The 14,241-nt window shown below is 34.2% G+C and overlaps 1 protein-coding gene across 1 annotated transcript; it reads left to right on the top strand.

Moving 5' to 3' along the window:
* Nucleotides 1-561: 561 nt before the first annotated feature.
* Nucleotides 562-12,914, top strand: LOC149966375 (uncharacterized). Its single transcript, XM_090153547.1, has 3 exons — nucleotides 562-1,044; nucleotides 10,855-11,222; nucleotides 11,714-12,914. The coding sequence occupies exons 1-3, from the start codon at nucleotides 645-647 to the stop codon at nucleotides 12,371-12,373; spliced, it is 1,428 nt and encodes a 475-aa protein (XP_090009673.1). The 5' UTR covers nucleotides 562-644; the 3' UTR covers nucleotides 12,374-12,914.
* Nucleotides 12,915-14,241: the final 1,327 nt, after the last annotated feature.

The following is a 14,241-nucleotide window of genomic DNA, read 5'->3' as shown; positions in this document are numbered from 1 at the left end:
CTAAAAAAGGTGGGGCTTTTCAAAAGCTAAAGAATACAAAAATATATATATATATATATATATACTGCAGAATCTCTTACAATAACAATAAAAAACGTTAAAAAAAGTAAAATGAAAAATATTTCTTCAAACAACTGTATTTTTTCCCCAATCGAAAAAAACTGTTCACAAAGGAGAAAACTCCTATTTCTAAGTCTCTTAAAAATTCCACGGCCCAAACACTAAAGAAAACAGCGTCTTTTCACTCCAAAACAGCGACGAGAAAAGAAAATTCGCGAATGTACAAAATATAAAGCTCCTAAACTCGTCCAGATACGATTTAAGAAAGAGCTGGCGAGGAAAAATGGTTGCAAAATAAATCAAGAGATGGCGTTACCGATCTCGACACTAACTCGGTGCGGAGCCGGGGTGACGTCATCGAGGGTCAACATTACCTCTCGTGCAAGCTCCCTCCTTCGTCTCCGGATTCAATCCTTCTCTATTCGTCCCCCCTTGGCAGCCCCCCTCCGCGGGTGATCTACGTAACGGAGATGCTACAAATATAGAGGCTCCGCTGGAATCAACTTCAGACGATCTTCCAAACAGCTCACTGACGGTTAAGGTCCCAACTGACGCATCCGAAGCGATACCACCACGAAAAAACCATGGCCAGTCGCGCGATAGTACTGTCCTTGTTGTGTCTATGTTTAGCGGCGTTATCCAACGGGTACCCGGTCGACGGACCCGAAGTCCACGAACCAGTACCGGCCGTCGAAGTAGTCAAAGAATTGGAGAAACAACAGGACAAAGTTCAGGAACAGTCGGCGCCGGTAGAGCAACCAACGGCTGACGAGGTCCACGAACCAGTATACCCCGATAAGGAATTACTGCCGGAGGAATCGTCCTCCGAAGAGGAGGTCAAGAGCGAGGAAGTCCCGTCCGGACCAGAAGCGTCCTTCAGCCAATACGACGAAGACGGTGATGGCTACATCGACATTTTCGAATGGGAACGCAAAATTGAAGACGAATTGGCCAAAAAGAAGTTCTTGGACGCCGATGCCAATGGTAAGATTATTATTTCTCTTTCATTCATACCCAAGTCAAAAAACCTATTTCAAAATATTAAATAATGTACAATGCTAATCTAATACTGAGAAGAGCTAAAATTTAAAATTTAAATGAAATAACGAATCAGTCGAACGAGTCTAAAGATTATATTAAATAATGTAAAATGCTAATCTAATACTGAGAATACGCTCAAAAAGTTAGAATAAACAATTAAAATAAAACAACGAATCAGTCGAACGAGTCTAAAGATTATATTAAATAATGTAAAATGCTAATCTAATACTGAGAATACGCTCAAAAAGTTAGAATAAACAATTAAAATAAAACAACGAATCAGTCGAACGAGTCTAAAAATTATATTACATAATGTAAAATGCTAATCTAATACTGAGAATACGTTCAAAAAGTTAGAATAAACAATTAAAATAAAATAACGAATCAGTCGAACGAGTCTAAAAATTATATTAAATAATGTAAAATGTTAATCTAATACTGAGAATACGCTTGAAGAGCTAAAATTTAAAATCAAAATGAAATAACGAATCAGTCGAACGAGTCTAAAAATTTCCCAATTTGAGAAATTTAGTTTTGATTTCAAAATATTAAATAATGTACAATGGTAAGACGCTTAAAGAGTTAAAATGTACAATTAAAATGGAATAACAAATCAGTCGAACGAGGATTTTGATTTGGAATGAGATTTCAAAAGTCACGTATCTAGACTCGCTTGATTCTCGTTCTCACGTAACACCCAATTTTGTTAACAATCGAATGAGATTTCAACTTCGAGGCATTCGGACTTTTTCGGAGACAACCATGTCGAGTTCGACTTCGATTTACGCTACCTTATAAGTTTCGCAGAATTTTCGATCGAAAACTGGATTTAGATTGTTTACTGAATCGAGCTCCAGAAAGGATTTTTAAGGTGATATATAGAGATTATGTGAGATTACGTAAGATGAACTTTGGCCAAAAGAATTCAAATATAAAGCCCAAAAATCTGATCTACAGAAATGTTTTAAATAGCAAAATAATTGTTCTTTAATTAAAGGGAAAAGTACCAATAATTTAATCACAGCAAAACCAATAGTGGTCTTTCACCAATTAAAAAAATATTAAAGTAAAAATATAAAATATAACCCAAAAGAGATAATTTCTATACATTAAGCATACAATAATATAAAATTAAACTCATTTTATCATAGAGAAAAATTAATATCATTAGTTGAAAAATCGACAGATACAATAAAAACGAAAAAATAGAATTTTACAAGTAAATTTAGAATTTTAAATATTAATAATATCACACTAATTAATTTCTTTACTAAGGAATATTTACATTATACCCTCAGCACAAAATAATTTATGTTCGGTAAATTAATAAATTTCATAATAATTTTATTAAAATTATATTACAGTAATTAATTTCTTTAGTAAAAAATATTTATATTGGGCTCTCAGCACAAGACAACTTCGTTTCGGTAAATTAAGAATTTAATTTAATATAAAATTAATTATATTAAACTAATTATTTTATTTGATAAAACATTTACATTATTTTCTTAGCACAATACAATTTATGTTCGGCAAATTAAGAATTTTATTATTTATAATATAAATATATTACAATAATAAATTTCTTTAGTAAAAAATAAATATTCCATTTATGCCCTTTTCACAAAACAATTTCGAGTCTTTCTAATTAACCTCACAGAAAAACGCGGCAAAACAATAGCTCATAAATACATCGCATTCCAATTAAAGCGACTCTTTTTCTAATTAAGAAAAAAACTCAAAAACACAAAGCCTCTATCATTACCAAATAAAGAATAGCCATTTTTGTGGTCACAAAACCGGTTTCGATCGAAAATCTTTCCGAACTTTGTAACGGAACATTCACGATAGGTTCACGTGTCCAATTACAACCATAATCCAAGATAATATACAATGTCATAAGCCCAACGAGACCCACACCAAAACGAAAAATGAAAAGTTACCCGTGGATAAACTTTTTTTAATATGAGAAACTAATTAATTTCGTTGGAATGTAGATTACCTTGGTAGCCCTCTAGGCTTTGTATGGCCACTTAATAAAATATACAAATTTTAAAATTACGCCCAAAGTCAAGAGGGGGGAATTATGAGAAGGGCGGGGGGGGGGGCTTCGAAATTGGGTGCATAAATGTAAACACGATTTTTTGGTCGTTCGTCCGCCTTAGAGGCCAAACGTTTTAATTTTTTAAAATTTCGATTTCCTAGTTTATAAAAACGTGTTCTTCTTACGAGGAACTTTCACACGGCCCCGAACATTCATTTTTAAAAACGAAACACTTATTGACAAGTGATCTGTGACATCCTGAGTTCTGGACAAACCGGTATCAGAGGGGGGGATAATATATAGAAAACTAAATATTAAAAATAACGGTCAAGTTTTCTAATTGGTTTTTTAAACGAGTTGCGATACAAAACTTAAAATATTACGAATTTTAAATTATATTATATTGAAACGATTTTGGTTTTCTTAGATAATATTAAAAAAAAATGATATATTATTTTCATATTATTTAAAATCAATTCTCTACAGACTTTGAAGTTCTTTTAATTCTTAGTTATGAGGCGGTAATTTATCTAAAAGGAATCAATTTAAATGAAATGGTAGAATTGAAAATAAAACCTGTGCGTCCCCTAAAAAGAGCAGATTTAATCTATACGAGGAAGGAAAATTAAAAAAGCAGTTGAACGTGTAATTACAACAAGTAAATTTCGTAATTTTTCGATACCAATATTTTTTATATTATATCACTTTTAAAAACTAGGTAAGACTAATTAAGTGTAGAAATAAAATTAATATGATTAGAAGTGTTAATTTTAATTTTTAATTAATATAAAATAAAGTTATAATACAAAATGTATTAGTCCCGAGTCAGATAACATCGAATTTATTTTGAAGTGCTAGCGCTCCGTCCGGGTGAAGTGTGAATCACCGCTGAAAATTCCAGTCCATCGATTGAGTTTCCTATATTTACGAAACAGTCTCAGGTTTTAAAATCTTTTAAACGTTAAAATTAATTACACATAAATCCATCGTAATAAAAATTAAATAACCTTAACACTAGTTCTTAACGAAAGATCCTTGAGGTACTAAATGATAACAACTTCTGAAAATCACGATTACCATATTACCTCACAAATTCGCGTCACTTTTATTAATATTTTGCGCGTGAGTCAAAGATGTAATATATCATTTTGAAAATAATTTCAATCAGATAAAGCCCTAAACAACCTTTTAACAGGCCGTTAAATACATTGGTGGAAAATTTGCGAAGGTTAAAAAAACGATAGAAATCTGCAAATAAGGGGTTTTAACCAAATGACGTGCCTATTTAGCATATATATTCGCTTTTCATAGCGTATGTTTAGCAACTATAAAGATCTTATTTAACCTAACGACCTAGTCTAGCCACCGTGTCTACTCAAAAACCTATAGTGAGGATTCAAAAATACCTTAAGTTTGCTACAACCAGAAGGAAATAATACTTAATTTAGAGAAGAAGTGTCCATCTCGGTGATAAAAGGAAATCATGTAGCTTTGCAAAATCGAATAACTGATTAAAATTCACCGAGTGTATTGCAAAATATTGTAATATTAACTGATTTATAAACCATCTTTTTCCGATTTTACAGTTTTAGAAAGTAACTTAAATGACGCATTTCTCCAGTACGGTTTTTCTAACCAATTAATTTTGAAAAATCTAATAAATACTTATCTAGAAACCTATAGATTATACGAACAACTACTACAACCCTATAGTATAAGCTCCCCAGATGTGATCGCGAATGCAAAGCGCAGGGTAAAAATTAAATTCCAATAAGCGGCAATTTGGGCATAATATTCCCTCCGTTTTTAAGGGGTCGGTTAGGATATTCTTTTATGTTAATCAAATTTTGATCGTTGGTAACTCGCCCTATTAAGAGGTTCAAGGCCCCCAATTTTCGTGATCACACGATCTTTATGGGCTGGTCATTAATTTTTGGCTTCTTAGAACTTTGGTACTTGTAAGCGCAGCGGGTATTTTGTAGATACCCATTTAAGCCTTTCAAGGAAAGATATTTTTTGCCGGTTGGCTCGTGTGGGTAGCTATAATTTATCTACCTCCAAAATATATTTATTTTTATGGGTGTAATCCTTTCGAGCCAAAACTCTTCAACCATTCCTTATGGCGGAAAAAGTTCAGTGTCGTAGACAAGTGGTGGGCTTCTGTGTTAACCCCTCTTTTACACAACTAATAGCTTTAAATGATTTAGAAATATAAGATTAAATATTTGGTAATGAGATTTTGAAATTCTAACAAATTTAAAAAACGACCCTTTTTTGACTTGCGTTTGAAAATTAATTAAAACATTTTGTATTTTTTTCTGGAACTGCAATTAGCTGAATTGTATTTTTCCAAATAATTTGTCTCAATTATTCTTAATTGTTCTAAATATATATTGAGATGTGTGAAATACTGTAAAGCTAAACTAATTTCATGAAAAATAACTCTATGTCAACTTATCTAACAAATTTAATTCTAACTTAAATGATAACAACTCTAATCAATCATTGAAAAACAAATCTTAGGGATCGAATAGAAATTTAAATTACTTCCAGTTCCACGGAATAGATTATTGAATTACCACAAATGCCACGGAACAGGTTATTAAATTACCACAAAGGCCACGGAATAGGTTATTAAATTACCACAAAGGCCACGGAATAGGTTATTAAATTACCACAAAGGCCACGGAATAGGTTATTAAATTACCACAAAGGCCACGGAATAGGTTATTAAATTACCACAAAGGCCACGGAATAGGTTATTAAATTACCACAAAGGCCACGGAATAGGTTACTAAATTACCACAAATGAAACGGAATAGATTCTTAAATTACCTCCTATGCCGTGGAATAGATTATTAAATTACCGCAAATGCCACGGAATAGGTTATTAAATTACCACAAAGGCCACGGAATAGGTTACTAAATTACCACAAATGAAACGGAATAGATTATTAAATTACCTCCTATGCCGTGGAATAGATTATTAAATTACCGCAAATGCCACGGAATAGGTTATTAAATTACCACAAAGGCCACGGAATAGGTTACTAAATTACCACAAATGAAACGGAATAGATTATTAAATTACCTCTTATGCCGTGGAATAGATTATTAAATTACCGCAAATGCCACGGAATAGGTTATTAAATTACCACAAAGGCCACGGAATAGGTTATTAAATTACCACAAAGGCCACGGAATAGGTTAAAATATATTATTTTACACCGTTTTACACGACGTTTTTGTTCTTAAGTTTCAACAAAGGCAATTCATCTCTTTTGTTAACTAGAAAATCTATCTTGGTCGAAATTAACGGCATAGTTGAACCCTTCCAATCAAGGTAAAAAGGGTTTAGGAAAAAAATCCGTCAGAATTTTTCGGAGGTAGATATAATTTAAAATATGGGAAGCTTTGTCGGATGGCCTCCAAGGTAAAATGGATGCAAAAAATGGCCAGGTTTCCTTATTACCATAATTTTGAGAAGCAAAAAAAAACCAGCCCTTTCTAGAAAATACATCGGTGGGCTTTTCCCGAGATGAGATTTTGCTTTTAATTTAGCCAGACCCGGGAGAAGAGGATTTCAAAGAGACCCCGAAACATCTGGGTCTAATCACACGCCGCCTATTTTGCATATTGTTAGCCCTATTTAAACGAGCAGAATTAAGCCTCTTAAAAACGATGTTTTAGTCTACTTGTATCGCGAATTTAAAACTGTTCAAACGTACTTTCGCTATAGATGACATTTTCTGGTTGAAGAAAACCAACCTAGGTTTAAGAAAATGATGTTTTTTTAGGAAAGTTTACATTCCGTAAAAGCTTAAACTTAAAATGATAAAACATATCCATTTATCTATCCTGCTTTGCTGGAGTGTGATCTTCCACGTTTATGCCAGATTTAACAGAACATAGAGATAATTGACTCTATAGTACAATTTTTTGATTTAGTTCATACTCCATTTAAAAGCTGTCTGGAGCTTGGGAAGGCGTAAGTTTCGAGAGATTTTTTCTGCCACCAGGTTTAACAGAACCTAGATAGCAGCGCCGCTTGTAGCGGTGTCCAATATTGGAAAGATTTCCACCCAAGTACTTTTGATTTATTAGACTTCATTTCAGTTCAACATTTTAACACGCGTGCTTTGTGGTTAGGCGAAAATGTTTTGAGATTATCACGGTAGGAGCGCTGGTGGCCGATGCAATTTGAAGAACGATGGTTGTTGGCTGATGATTCTGATCCATTAGATTATTTGTTCATGAGTAAATGCTGACGATTTGATAAGGGCCATTTGAGACAAGAGCGCTATAGTAATAGACGGGTCAAGCCACCCTTCCAAAACACGTAATGGAAATTTGTGGCTGAGTACAATATACACTTCTACCAGTTTTATCTAAACGTTATCTAGCGCTGGCTTAACCCTGTCTAATATTTTCAAACTTTCTAACGCTTTCAACCATTAGATATAAGCGTAACGACAATAGGGCGATGTCGATTAGTATTCACAATCGAATCAACAGTTGCGAGACTGGTTTTGGCAAATTGTCGCGAAGAAAACTCCCACACAGGTATGCAAATTCAACAGGATTCATTTCAACCAACATTCTAATAAAGAAAAATGCTTTTAAAATTCAAATAAAACCGACTGGTACACCTTCGCGTTGATTATACGAAACCATTTTTCTTTCCCCGAAGAATTTGCCAATAATGATCTTCGGATTAATATTACGGCAAAATATCTCGAGTATCCGTGGTGCAAAGATGAGTTCAAACTCGCCCCTCCAAATAATAAATGAATAACTTAAATTGCCTTACTTCTCCGATTTCGACGTATTTCCGGCTTTCCGTCTACGGAGGTGAACCGCGAATCACCATAGCAACACCATAGATTGACAAGACAACCAACTAATCATGTAAAAACACGTGATGGTTTTAATTCTCAAATCATGGGCGAAATTCATCACTCTTGTTTGGCGGAGGACCAATGTGGCTTGTGAAGGACGTTACTATTGACGTCATATATACGTCACAGATGGCGTTTTAATAATTGCCGTAAAAATATATAATAACTATCTTATTAAAAAGGAATATTGTACGCGAAGATTGCGAACATGAAAGGCAAAACGTAGTACATCGAGTCACTTGAAGTTTGCTTTCAGGCAGATCCTAGTGAAGCTAGCGCGTATAATTATTATCAAGCGTCGTCGCTACGGCAACGGCTGCCTAGTAAAGGTCAAATAATAAAATATTCAGCGAAACCTTGTAAATTCGATTGGCCGACTTCCGAACTTCTACATGCCATCACAAAAAAATTGTTTCAATTCAGTCAAAGAGATAAATTGTTCAAGTTTATCATTCCAGTGCAGCTTGTAAATATTTTGTTCACTTGATTGCTGATTGTAGGAAAAATTTCTGTGGTTTATCACTATATCTCGTGAGATTTGAGTGATTTTCAGTTATCACTCACAATTTCTGTGTTTTCCAGTTCTGTAACCATTTCTGTGATTTCTCAGTTTCTTTGTGATTTCCTATGATTTTTCACAATATGTCGATATTTTTATCACAATTATTCTGTGATTACTAGTGATTTATCATAATTATTCTGTGATTTCCAGTAATTTCTCACAATTTCTGTGATTTCGGTTCATGGGAGATCATCTCTGATTTTTCCTAATATTTTGGTAATTTCCAGTGATTTCTCATAATTATTCTGTTATTATTTTAGTTATTTATCACAATTTCTCTGTTAATTTCAGTTATTTATCACAATTTCTCTGTTAATTTCAGTTATCCCAATTTCTCTGTTAATTTCAGTTATTTATCACAATTTCTCTGTTAATTTCAGTTATTTATCACAATTTATCTGTTAATTTCAGTTATTTATCACAATTTCTCTGTTAATTTCAGTTATTTATCACAATTTCTCTGTTAATTTCAGTTATCACAATTTCTCTGTTAATTTCAGTTATCACAATTTCTCTGTTAATTTCAGTTATTTATCACAATTTCTCTGTTAATTTCAGTTATTTATCACAATTTCTCTGTTAATTTCAGTTATTTATCACAATTTCTCTGTTCATTTCAGTTATTTATCACAATTTCTCTGTTAATTTCAGTTATTTCTCACAATTTCGGTGATGTCTCAGTTTCATTCTGATTTCCTCTGATTTCTCATAATATTTCGGTAATTTCCCGTGATTTTTCACAATTTCTCCGATTGCCAGTGATTTATCACATCTTTACAACGATTTACCATAATTACCAGTTATTATCTTAAATCAATTCCCGTCATTACCTACGATTTGTACATTTGAATACCTAAGTGACTACCCCTTCTATAATAGCAAGGACACCTACTAGCTCCTGGCCAGAAAAAAAATGATTAAATCCTTATTTTGCCAATTAAAACTTTCGTATTTCATACAAAAGCGAATTGACTCCCTTTGGTACGAATCGTAAAGTTGCGCAATAGTTTTCAATAGGTTTTTCGTGTATATAAAAAGGCCATTTCCGAGAATTTGACGAAGCGAGAAACCTTGGGACTTTGAATAATATATTTCCAAAATAGCTAAAATCACAAAGGCTAATTAAGAACCCCGTATATATACTGTAAACGTGCGCAACTTGAAAGATGGCCATTATTTCGCGCATTCTATCAGACCACAAAGAGCAATTTCAATTTCAAGGACGAAACTTTTTTTAAGAAAATTACCGAAAGAGAGGGGATTTTTTGGTATTTCCGGTTACAGCAACATTAGAAATGCTTCTTATGATTAGACATCAAAAGGCATATTTGACGAAATGTTTGATTGTGGTAAAAAAATTGTAAACAAGTTTTTTCGATTACGTTTCCAAAAAAACATTTGGAAATCGTACTTCGTAAATGCTTTGAGACCCCATTTTCATCGATAACAAATTTTGAATGGAGACCACATTCTGCATTTAATTTGAGGGAAGCGAGACCACATTTTGAATTTAATTGAAGGGAAGCGAGACCACATTTTGAATTTAATTGAAGGGAAGTGAGACCACATTTTGAATTTAATTGAAAGGAAGCGAGACCACATTTTGAATTTAATTGAAGGGAAGCGAGACCACATTTTGAATTTAATTGAAAGGAAGCGAGACAACATTTTGAATTTAATTGAAGAGAAGCGAGACCACATTTTGAATTTAATTGAAGGGAAGCGAGACCACATTTTGAATTTAAGTGAAGGGAAGCGAGACCACATTTTGAATTTAATTGAAAGGAAGCGAGACCACATTTTGAATTTAATTGAAGGGAAGCGAGACCACATTTTGAATTTAATTGAAAGGAAGCGAGACCACATTTTGAATTTAATTGAAGGGAAGCGAGACCACATTTTGAAATTAATTGAAGGGAAGCGAGACCACATTTTGAATTTAGTCTGAGGCAAGCGAGACACACTTTCTTAAACGAAACCAAATTTATAATTGGTTTAGATCCGAAGTGTGACCAAATTTAGAATTTCGTTTTAGGGAAGCGAGACCCCACTTTTTAAACGAAACCAATTTAGAATTGGTTGATAAAAATCAGAAACTAGACTTAGATCTAAAGATAAATTAACCAAGCGTACTACGGAAGATCACATTTAAAAAATTTCCTATTTTTTAAACAGCTTTTAATAAATTTAAAAATAAAATAAATTAATTCTAAAGACTAATGAAATTGCACTTTTATTTTAATTCATAGATGACGAAAAAATCAGCCAAGAAGAATACCAATTGTGGAGTTCTCCAGTCGCGCCCCAAGAGAACGTCAACGAAGTGTACGTGCCATCGGACCTCGTCGTTCAACCAGTTGACGAACCCCAACCCCCGGTCGGCAGATCGGCCGAAGAGAGCGGAGACCAGGACAAAGTGGTCATCGTCAGTGACTTGGATCCGCAAGCATCCGCCGAATCCGAACAGCCAGGAGTCGAGCAAGTGGCTCCCGAGGCCGTCGTCGAGAAGGACTTGATCCAGGAACAACCAGCCCAACCTCAAATCCCAGATGAGGCCGCCCCCGAAGGTCCCCAACTCGTCGCAGTCGTCGAAGAGGCCAGCCAACCAGCAATTGTGGTCAGTCTCAATTACCAAGTCTTTAACATTCCAGGTTGAGTTTATTTGGGACCCTAAATATATATGCAAGTTGAATTGTTGGGCGCTCAATTTTCCGGTTCCTTTGAAGGCTCAGATCACTATTCTCAAGGTCAAATCACCTTAATGTTTTTAGTTATTTTTCATTATATAATAAATATAATTATAATAATTATAATCGTTGTATAATTATCGGGGGGTTTCCACGTTTAACGTCGTACGAGGCGCCTTTAAGCTTAATTAACAAGTATATAAATTTGGTCACCTGTTGGACCGCTCGTTTGCCTTTCAAAGTCATACCAAATTGGGTATCTGGTAGCACCCTATTCTTGAGAAACCATCTTCCCGCTATGATAAAGATTTTGAAGGACGACCTTTACCATTTTCAAGGTCGAGATGGCCATTTACTAAAAATCACCTATTTGGGTCAGTCAAGTCTATAACCTACTTTCGTATTTTCACATTATTTGCAGCTGTTGGAAGATGCTCAACCAGTACAACCCGTGGTAGCAGCCGCTGAAGAAGTCAAACCAGCCGTCAAATCGGTCGACGAATTGCCATTATCAGTTCCCGAAGAAGTCAAAGTAGTCGAAGAGAAGAAAGAGGAAGTGTCTCCATCCTCGTCGGAAGCGCCGTTACCCGCCAAAGAAGAATCCGTCGCCGTGGAGTTGGAAGAGAAACCCAAAGAGGAAGTTAAAGCCGAACAAGAACAACCCGAGATTGCCGTCAAGTCCGACGCCGTCGTTCCGGAATTACCCAAACCCGTTGAACCGGAAGTGGTCGTCGCCCCAGTCGTACCGGAAGTTGCATCCGAAGAGAAGAAAGTGGAAGTTTCGTCCGAAGAGAAGAAAGCGGAAGTGGCGTCCGAAGAGAAGAAACCGGAAGTATTGGTTGATGAGAAGAAACCGGAACTGGCCGTTGAAGAGAGGAAAGCCGAAGTTGCAGTCGAAGCCCAAAAAGTCGCGCAACCCGAAAAACCGGAAGTGGTCGTTTCCGAACAACCGAAATTATCGGAACTCCCCGAGAAGAAACCGGAAGTAGCGGTATCGGAAGTACAGAAATCACCGGAAGAAGTGAAGAAGGCGGAAGTGAGCAAATCGGAAGAGAAACCATCAAACGTCATCAGATCGTAAGCGGAGTGGTTCGTACGAACTAATAAATATTAAAGTATAAAACCGGAAATCAGGAGGATTTTTGTACCTTCGAAAACCGGAAGTGAAGAAGTGGTGTTTTTTTTTTAAGTTGGAGAACTGAAGTGTTTTTTTTTTTGCTTTCATTTTTTTTATTAACGCATTCACATTTTTTCCCTTAATTATTTATAATCGCTTTTTACCTACGTCCACTCTATCGCGTTAAAATCACATTACTCAAAACAACACCGCATCTGATTATTTAAACATTCAGACTAATTTTTTTCTTCAAAATATTATTAATTAGGCGCACTCATTATAGTATTTGAGAAATTATTTGTTAAAGTAAAATAATAAAAATATTATATTAAAGGTTAAATTGTTTGAAGGATATAAACAAAAAGGTGACGAATTTGTATTCATTTTAGTTGGATTCATTTTTGGATAATGTTGTATTGGAATTATGAAAAAAGTTATTCAAAATAAATTGTACGATGAGAGACATCCTATCCCAGTGAGAACAAAAATTTAATGTTTAAAATTTCGGTGTGATTTTTTAATAAATGTTTTTAAAAAGTTGTTCTAACTACGTTTCGATTTATTATCATCCACGTATTTACTTTTTAAGTTGTTACTACTACACTTTCATCATACTAAAAAGGTGTAAAATTGTTACTACTACACTTCCATCATACTAAAAAGGTGTAAAGTTGTTACTACTACACTTCCATCATACTAAAAAGGTGTAAAATTGTTATTACTACACTTCCATCATACTAAAAAAGCGTAAAATTGTTACTACTACACTTCCATCATACTAAAAAGGTATAAAGTTGTTACTACTACACTTCCATCATTATAAAATGTGTAGCACACTTTAAACAAAATCAACCCTTACTGAGCAGTCCTAATAATGCCAAGAACGAATTTAATTGTAAAGTTGTTACTACTACACTTTCTTCATGCTAAAAAGGTGTAAAGTTGTGACTACTACATTTTCTTCATGCTAAAAAGGTGTAAAGTTGTGACTACTACATTTCCATCATGCTAAAAAGGTGTAAAGATGTTACTACTACATTTCCATCATGCTAAAAAGGTGTAAAGTTGTTACTACTGCATTTCTATCATGCTAAAAAGGTGTACAGTTGTTACTACTACATTTCCATCATGCTAAAAAGGTGTAAAGTTGTTACTACTACACTTTCATCATTATAAAAATGTACAGCACATATTAAACGAAATCAACTCTTGCAGAGCAGTCATAATTATACCAAGAACGAATTTAGGTGTAAAGTTGTTACGAGTTGTTACTACTACACTTTCATCGCGCTAAAAAGTTATAAAGTTGTTACTACTACACTTCCATCATTATAAAAATGTCTAGCACACTTTAGACAAAATCAACCCTTGTAGAGCAGTCATAATTACACCAAGAACGAATTTACGTTTTAAGTTGTTCCTACTACACTTTCATCATTCTAAAAATGTGTAGCACATTTTAAACAAGAACAACCCTTATAGAGCAGCCCTAATTAAATCGTAAAAACAAATCATCCCAATTATAGAGTATACGTGAACCTAATTTGGAATTTTCGAATGGATAATTTCCTCTCCAAAAGGGATCCAAAAATTATCGAAACAAAACACGAAATTTAGGAACACGAAGAGAGAAAATAAAATAGAATAGGTAATCTCGAAAAAAGGTAGAAAATATTATGACGTTTTATATACCTTTCCAAAATACGCGTAACCTTTTCGCATAAATGTCAGGATCGTTCGTTTGGCCCACATCTAAAAGCTGGAGTACCCAAAGGGGATTACATACAACAAACTTTGGCTCATATACAAATCCATTTTATGTTCGTATAGAC

This window comes from Leiobunum rupestre, chromosome 1 (assembly GCF_980474605.1).
Source record: "Leiobunum rupestre chromosome 1, qqLeiRupe1.1.hap1, whole genome shotgun sequence".
NCBI lineage: Eukaryota > Metazoa > Arthropoda > Arachnida > Opiliones > Sclerosomatidae > Leiobunum > Leiobunum rupestre.
This window is presented reverse-complemented; position numbering and strand designations above follow the sequence as displayed.

Bases quoted from the DNA above. Each gene is read 5' to 3' on its own strand.
- LOC149966375 (XM_090153547.1), top strand. From the start codon at position 645: ATGGCCAGTCGCGCGATAGTACTGTCCTTGTTGTGTCTATGTTTAGCG. The intron at 1,045-10,854 runs GTAAGATTATTA...TTTAATTCATAG, and splicing joins CTTGGACGCCGATGCCAATG to ATGACGAAAAAATCAGCCAA. The intron at 11,223-11,713 runs GTCAGTCTCAAT...CATTATTTGCAG, and splicing joins CCAGCCAACCAGCAATTGTG to CTGTTGGAAGATGCTCAACC.